At 43.7% G+C, this 8476-nt stretch overlaps 1 protein-coding gene across 3 annotated transcripts in view; it reads right to left on the reverse strand.

Moving 5' to 3' along the window:
* LOC107266170 (protein downstream neighbor of son homolog) overlaps positions 1 to 3562 on the reverse strand; it is a 127649-nt gene extending 124087 nt beyond the window's left edge. The window contains exon 1 of one of the 3 annotated variants that reach the window (XM_015736382.2): positions 2761 to 2874. In XM_015736382.2, the coding sequence (XP_015591868.2) occupies positions 2761 to 2864 (104 nt within the window). In that variant the 5' untranslated portion in view covers positions 2865 to 2874. Of the gene's footprint in view, positions 1 to 2760; positions 2875 to 3315 lie in introns of those variants that run through there. The other 2 variants (XM_025083358.1, XM_025083360.1) reach the window with 2 other exon arrangements.
* Between the last annotated feature and the right edge of the window lie 4914 nt (positions 3563 to 8476).

Here is an 8476-nt window from a genome sequence, read left to right on the forward strand (position 1 = left end):
TTCCTTATTTTTTTGTCGTTGTATCACAGTCAATTGAAGAATACCAGTACGAGCACTTAATATAATTGATTATCTCAGGTTCTGGAGAAATTAGAAAATATAGGATATAGATATTGCCGCGGTGAATGGGAATGAAGAATTTTATGGCATGCAAGAGCAAAACAAATCGGGTACGTATTTACGAGTTCGAGTCGACCTGAGACGGCACGAAGGGATTCCGTAGGAGGGTGGGAGAAGCGGTGAAGGTACTGGATACAGAGAAGGAAGAAAGAGAAAGAGTAACGGTAGAAATGGAAAAAAATATATATATCCTCTCATCCATTTTCCTTCTGCCACTCCGTGCGCGGTCGTAACAATTGACTTTGAATGCCGTTATCATGTTTTACTGTTAAGCATAGTTTCCTTCTCATGCTTGCATGTCATTCCGGATTTTAATACATTGATTTATTCCCTAAAGATATTTTTTATATTTTTTCTACATTTTTCACGTGCGTTATATTCTTTTCTGCGATTGAAATTTTCAAAATTCGATCAGCGTTATGAAATTTAAAAAAAAATAAATACCTAATCGACACCACACAGAATTTATCTAAATTACTAGTTTCCGTATACAGTTGCTTCGCAGTGTTTCAAAGATTCCAAGCCTGCTAAGAATTTTCAAAGGGATAAATACAGTAGAAGCAAGTAGAGGATGACTCGCTCACCCTTATACTACTGTCTATAAGGGTGAGATCATCCCTCTCCCTCGACAGAAAAGTCGAAGACAGACACAGGGTAGGTGAGCGTTGCGGCCGACAGCTGTCAAATGAAACGTTAAGAAAGAGAAAGAAAAGAGGGAAACAAAGGAGAAAACGGCAACCGAGCAAAATTTCAAGTGGTACGTGAATATAGGGGTGAGTTTTGTCCACCCTAGGTTAAGTATTTTCTGTCTGAAAAAAAATCTATACCGCTCTTGCGAGTACGCAAGCATATTAAGCATAAGAATTTTTTTATTCTTACCAAGGGTTGAAATGGCCGATAACCCCCACTGAGAATACTCCCGTTTACTACCCTTAGCTTCATCGAGCAAAACCACATTTCTAAAGTTAACCCAACGTTGACGACTCGCTCGACTCTTCCTTCGCAACAACCCTTCGGAAACGGGCCGTGGCCCTGAGGGCGAAGTGCGGGCAAATTTTCGAGGGTGGTTTCGCGCGTCAATGGTTTATTAAGAAGCACTTGTTTAAAGCCAGCCCCTTTTTCCACCCCCTTTATGCTCTTCTGCTCTCTCGGCACTACCGTCGACTCTCTCATCTATGCCCCCCCTCCTCCCCGCCCCACAACCCTCCCGCCAGCCTACCGCGAGAGCCTGAAGCCAATTCGACCGCGACGGCTGTGTCAGTTGGAAATATAAATGGATAGCGTTGGGCTTCGGGGTAAACCACCCTCGGCGGCTCGTCGTGTCGCCGTAATTGAAGTTATTGCAATATTGTGTCCTGTCAGCCCGTCTGTCTAGTCGACTCGTCAACTTCGCGGATTGCGTAACGCGTCACGCCCGCTTTAATCCTGACTGTCGCTTGGTTAATACATCCGGATATATTTGGTAAAATGGCTGCCGTATGAATATACGTATATCAGATAAATGTGGACATTAAATATTTTCAATAATTCTGATTGGTGGGAGAAAAAAGTTTTGAAAATTAATTGAAAATTCATAGAAACGTGGTTTAAGGGCAGATAACAGCGGGCAATGAGTTTTATATGCCTTTAATTGTCTTTGTGTCATGACGTGAGGGAGAGACAAAGAGGGTAAATTCCTTTGTTCGCGACGATTAATATATGCACCGACTCTTCAGGATGACTCTGGCACTCCTATCATCGCGGAACAACCCCTATAGAGGGCTGTTAGAGGCATGGGGGTGGTAGTGACGGTGGTCTAGGTACTCGTTTCGCCTTTATTGAATTTTGGGTCTGTGGACCCGGCATGCTGCCATACTGGTACGTTAAGAAGGGTGCGGATGGGTATAGAGTCCTAGAGTAAAATTGAGAGTAGGCACTGATGATGTTGGAAGATCAATTTAAGAATGGACCACTGGAATTGCTCTGCTTACCCGACGTCATTCGTGCGCACGACGCTGCATAGCTTTTTATCCCATAACTGCGGTTTGTTAGCCGTTATTCAGAGTGCGAATTGAATTTGCAACCCCCCGTGTTGTGGGTGCACTTTTTTTATATTTCATTTTTTTTCCCCCTTTACGCAACGGTGCTCCGATATTTCGACGCCACCCTTCCAGAGTCAGGGGCGTACAATGGAGCATCGTTATAGCAGGCATCAAAATGTAGGCCCAGATACAAGGACCCAGATTTTGAAAAATCAATATATTTCGGTATGCAAAAATTCGATTTGGCATTTTTTTGTCGAATATACTTTGAACTGTTCAACTTTTCGGGAAAAGTTCTAGAGGGCGCTGAGAAAGGCTTATTATGTTAATGGAGCGTGAGGAAGGGAAGATATCTTAAACTAGAAGATTAGGTAAAGTCGTGATTAAACGGTCTAGGGGTAGTAAGAATAGAGGGACGATACAACGTTACAGAAATAAAAAGATGTACAAATTAAAAAAATATTATAAAACAGTAGTTAATTAATTGTATAATTATATAAACAAGCGACTGAAATAGTAGAAATATAAAGGTAGTAACCACAACAACAAAGTACAGCATATACAGCTATAGAGAGGCAGACAGACACATATAGATATATCCACAACGTGCGACACGTACCCCACGTGGTTGTCAAATGTCATCCAGTGTGATATAAGATCTCTCGGAGTGCGTCCTGGTGCTCCTTCCACATTCCCTACTCCCATCATCGCTCGTGACCTCATCCAAACATCTTCCATCCATACCCCCCCCCCGCCCCCCACCCGGATTAGAATGCCCAACAGAAGACACGAACGGGCAGCAAGAGAGACCCTTCCGTGGTTAGTTCTTCTGTCCGCCGCCAGAGGCGCCAGAGTCGGCGACCACGTGACAAGCGATAGCGGAACCGAACGTAACGGAACACGAGGAATCCTCAAGAGAAACCGGATGTCACTCGCGCCATTCATCCCCTCCCCAACGTCATCCTGACACCCACCCTACACCTACCATGAGCCAATAGTACTCTGCATCATCCCCTTGTACAATTGCACGAAATCCTCCCCACGACAAACCGTAATAAAACCTTGCCTTCTGTACTTCCGGTCTGGTTAGAGTTAAATTTAATTATTTTAACTCGACGTACAGTAACACTACACTAATAGTGACGTCATCGTAGACCCAAGAACATAGACTCACCCCTTTCTTCCGAGATATTCCAAAATCCTTAGAATCTATATTTCTCGGATACGCATATCTATCCTGTTGCCTTGTTTCGATTCGAAATTTCGAATCCTGTCCGATAACGCGAACGGCTCCAGGACTGTGCCAAAGCTCTAATTCTCCGCTGTGGACCGTCCGCCGCGCACCCGACTAAACCCAACTCGGGCTCTCCGCTCCTGAGAACTGTGTGCTAGCAACTACTATCTGCCGCGAGCGAGTCGGGAGCGGGACTTTGGTATACTGGGAGTATGGTAAGTAGGTACACCCGCCGCGCGTCGACTTCCCTGGCCCCGGTCCCCCAGGTCCTCCATTGCGCTCCTCTGCCCCCGACCCCTCAACCTCCCCACCAAGACACTAGGTACCCTCCCTCCTGGGCTTACCCCTTGTTCCCCTCCGAACCCCCCTCTTTGCCTTTCCAATGAACCAAGTTGCACCGCTCCACTAGAGCCCCATTCACACGGGGCCCCAGGTACGACACTAGCAGGTAAACATATCAAGATGACTCACTATACCGTAATCAAGTATGTAATTCTTATCAATTGAATCTTATTGGTATCATCATCTTTCTTGTTGACAACTTTAATCTGTAATTACCATTAAATCGGTGCAGTGAATGTTTTTAATATATTATTTTTTTTTAATTTAAAAACAAATATTTTTCTCGTTTTTTGTCACCCCGTTAATGAATCGCTGAAACATTTTATTCGGGCCCCTCGTCTTTACTGTACATCCCTGACACAAGGCACCACCACTCTCAGCTGTTGCTAGCAAACGTATATAAAAGACAGCGTTTGCATGCTAACATATCTATTATAATGGCGGCGTGCGTCTTACTCGTTCACGTTGACTTCCAGTCAGGCGTTCCGTCTCGTCGACACACCACAACCTGTGCACAAATGACTACTTTCCAATGCAAAAGTATGAATGGGATACAATCGCTCGTTCCTCTATTCCTCACCCACTGCAAAGGAATATATATATACACTTAGGTCATTTACCTTCATATTTCAAACTCACCATATAAATTATCTTGCAAAGTGACATTGCACCTACTTCATTCTACGTTTTCTTAGCATTATTCTTTTAACATCTCGTTGCTAATTATTAGGTAGGGAACAAGATATTGAGTAATTTCAACAACTGGATATTGTTACTCGCATGATCTTGGTATTGAGTATTTAAAATCCATTGATCTAAGGAACCCATGGAATCGTGATAAACATCGTACTATATTGCGAATGATTTTATTCGGATTGTGAATCACGGTTAATCGCTCGTAAAGGACACGTTATTCCGTCGGGTTAAACGATAGTAGGAGAGACTATGAGTTATGAGGGCTCGCGGTATGTATCACTGTGGTGCATCTCGATATGCTATACGAAATGTGGAAGAGTGCTATATGGTGTCGACTTATTAAGGAGGTACGACTGTTTCGTATGCATAAACATTTTTGTCCTTTCGCGAATAAACAGTAAATTCATCAAAATAAAAAATGTTAGCTACATAACGTATCATCATTGAACCAACCCGAAGATCGGACACCTATAAATTTTATACACTTCATACTTCATATTGTTTAAATTAAGTTGTAAAAATTAAAAAAATTATATCAATTTAACAGAAGTATATCGGTATCGTGCCATTTAGTTTTTTCACTCCATATATCTCAAAAACGGTACGATCGAATTTCTCGAAACTTTGCACGGACAAATACTATGTACTTGCGAAGAACATACAAAATTTTCAGAGGATTAGTCGAATTTTTATTTTGATAGTGGTACCTTCTTAATGTCTACCGGTATTGTACATTATGCCGTTTAAGGGTGGTTACCTACGTACAAAGTCAGGTTATAGTAACCTCGTATAGTATCTGCGAAAAGTGCCATTGAATATTTACCTACCCGATAGAAATGAAGAGTGAGGTTAAATTATTCTATAACCCTGGATTCCGAATAAGCGACATGATTTTTATATATTTTTGGTACAGGGATGCTGGGAATATAATGAGAACAAAGATCTCATCAATGGATTAAACGTCCTCGTAATGTCCTGCATTAGATATTATTGTCATCCGGTTCGGCAATAAAAGGGTTGATGAATCTCGTACAAAATGATCCCCAAATCCGAGCGTCATAAAGAGCACCCTTGACTGTACCACGCACCCCCGCGATCCGGATTTCTCCTCGCCGGATGTGAACTCGAAGCGTTTATGTTAATCGGCCGTGACGTCACTACCGCCTTTTTGGACCACCGCCCTGAATCAACCCCCTCGCGACCTCCTATCCGTGCTAGACAGCCACCTACCCTTTGTCAACTTTAACCTAAAGCGAATGGACCTATCCTATATATGTATATGTATATATATATATCCACCGTACAGGGGTGGATTTTAACTTCGGGGTGACGTAGCCGAGCGTTATCTATTTTGACAGCGCGGTACGCCCGCGGTCTGTCATGGGGTTGATGCATGGGGTTGCCATAATTATGTTTTAACTGCGGCCTATCGGCGTCCACGTGCATCCCTCTTTCCTTTTTCCCTATAACTTTTATCCTTTTCGACCCCCACTGAATCCCCCCTTACGTCAAGACCTTCTGCTGTCTTTTCGTTTTACTCGTAAAGAGTTCTGTGACGCTAAACTAACCGTTAGAGGCAGCACCGTCGCTACATGAAAATCCTGCACGAACAAAGTACTCCCAGCATTATCTCTGGGACGCACAGGGAATCCATACTGGAAACTATCGTACGCTCGCGGTTTATCTATTTACAACGATGCAGAGTGGCGATCAGTGGCCCGTGCTGGATATTATACGTCCCCGTATGCAATATGGCTCTCAATTTGTGAGATGGACTCGTCCGCCAATGCAAACAGCCTATATTGGCTTCCCAGTTAATGAACTGAACAGTGCTGAACTGAACAACTGAACTCAACTAGTTGAGTATACAGCGTCCGTGCTTAACCGAAATACCAAAATCCAAATATAATCGATGCCTTATCACGTGTCGTTCATTTTGCAGCAGATACACTCGAGATCAAGATAAAGACGAGTAGCAACGCGTATACGAGTATAGATATAAAAAAAAAATGAAAATAAAAAATATTTTGTTCACCAGATCAGACTTCATAAGGAAAGTAACCGTCGCCATCCTATCGCTACTCGACGCAAGTGTCCACTAAGCTAAGCGGATTTACCGTAATCCGGATTAGGTATTTTGCCTCGGTCATACGAAATGCCATCTCCGCATGAAGATTAGAGACGCGTGTTCCCCACTCCTGATAAATATAGATGTAATTATACGGTTAGTGTCGTTATGAATTTTTTATTTGAAACACACGTTACGATTTTCAAGCGCGAAAATATAATGCTCATTGTATCTGCGTTACGTTAAAATATTGTCGAACAATCAGGTACAGCGAATGATCTCGAACGGGCGATGCGAAATTGTCGCGACGCTCGGCCATCTTGAAAAAGGACTATTAGCGATTGTGCGTCGAGCGAAGCGAAGCTGCGATCAAATGAATATGATGAAAGAGTGCCGGCATTAGGCGAACGTGCCGTGCATACTGATTTGCGGCTGATTGATTGGGGACCCCTTTTCCAATGTGGCACTGCTGCACCGCCAACCAGTCCTGTTCACATTTTACACACCCTGCCCCTAGCCTCACTCTACCGGAATCAAACCCCTGCGCATTCTCTTTCTCCGTTCCACCCTCTACGTACACCCCTCAGACTCTCCAGAATGCAAACCAGCATCGTTGATAATCTCGCGAAGCGTCTCTTTTTCTTCCTTTCCTTCCCCCTTCTGCTGTCCGTAACCACCCCGTGGCTGAAAACTTTACGATAACCCTTTTGAACCATACTCGACCACGAATTTACACGTGTCCTGTACATCCCGTAAAAAGCCATACACAGAGTCTGCTGCATGGCAAGTTTTTATTTTCATAATTTTATATTTTTATTAGGAATATATTATGCAATGTAATCGGAAAAAGTGTGGAGCTTGTGGGTATAAAGGAAGGTACATATAGGATGATAGGAACGAGGTGCGAGAACTGTTCATCTGTAATGTAATTGTTTTTGACATGGTAATTTTACAGTGTCGTGCGTACACGTCCATTCGTCCGTCCATCCATGGCAGAACGTTGCGAAGTGTTGTGATAACTGCCTCTCTTTCCTTATACTTTTTCTCCATCTTCTTCTTCCGTTCCTCTTACTTGTCTTCTTCACGGTGATGCCTACGGATACCCCTTTCCATCTTATTCCTTCCATGCATCAGCTTATTTTTCTTGTCTGGTCCACGCAGCCTCCCATCAAGAACCATCTGTCAAGATACAACGCGTTCTTTCCACGTTTGCAGAAAATTCTCTACTGCCTACCCCCCTCCACCCCTCTTTTCTTAAGATGACCAGATTTATTCATCATCCGTCTCATTTAGTAAAGGTTATAATATTGGTACCTATTATTAATTTCTTATAAATTCTTATTGACAAGATCATTATGGACCCAGCATCTGATTTACTTATCGTATATGCGAATCCCAAGTATCCATAAAGATTTACCTAAATTCCTGGAAGCTGAACCACCACAGCGTTTTCACGTACATCGTGACGGGATCGTCCGGATGGTCGGCTCACGACGGTTTGGAAATGCGGTGCTGGTACTTGGGTCTGGATAAGAGAAGCGAGTATATGAGGAAGGAACGAGGGAAGGCAGAGAAGGTAAGAAGTCAGTAAAGAAGAGGGTGAGAAAGGAGAGAAAAAGGACAAGGAGAGGAATTCCCGTAGCGGGAGAAGCTGCACCGCCCGAAGGGAGGAAGCAAACCCGAGCCGAGCTCTGCCATCATCCAGGCGATGCGGGACGTCTCGAATGGTGGGAGAAAGAAAAAGAGAAGAGGTTCCGAAGAGCGTAAAGAACCGAGAAGAAGCTCCTCTGCCACTTCGGTAGAAACCTTGCGGGCCCTACTGGCCCTTTACCACGGGGCCAAACCATCGGACCAGTCCGAAAGTAGCCGGGAGCTACCAACAGACCCAAAACCGATCTCCAACCTGTAACCGCATACCAGATCCTGCAAAAGATACGCCTATTACTTTCCCAGAAAATTAGGGCTCGATCTTGAGCGTCTACCTTGATCTACCCT

This window comes from Cephus cinctus, unplaced genomic scaffold (assembly GCF_000341935.2).
Source record: "Cephus cinctus unplaced genomic scaffold, Ccin1 Ccin1_scaffold0299, whole genome shotgun sequence".
In the NCBI taxonomy this organism is placed as follows: Eukaryota; Metazoa; Arthropoda; class Insecta; order Hymenoptera; family Cephidae; genus Cephus; species Cephus cinctus.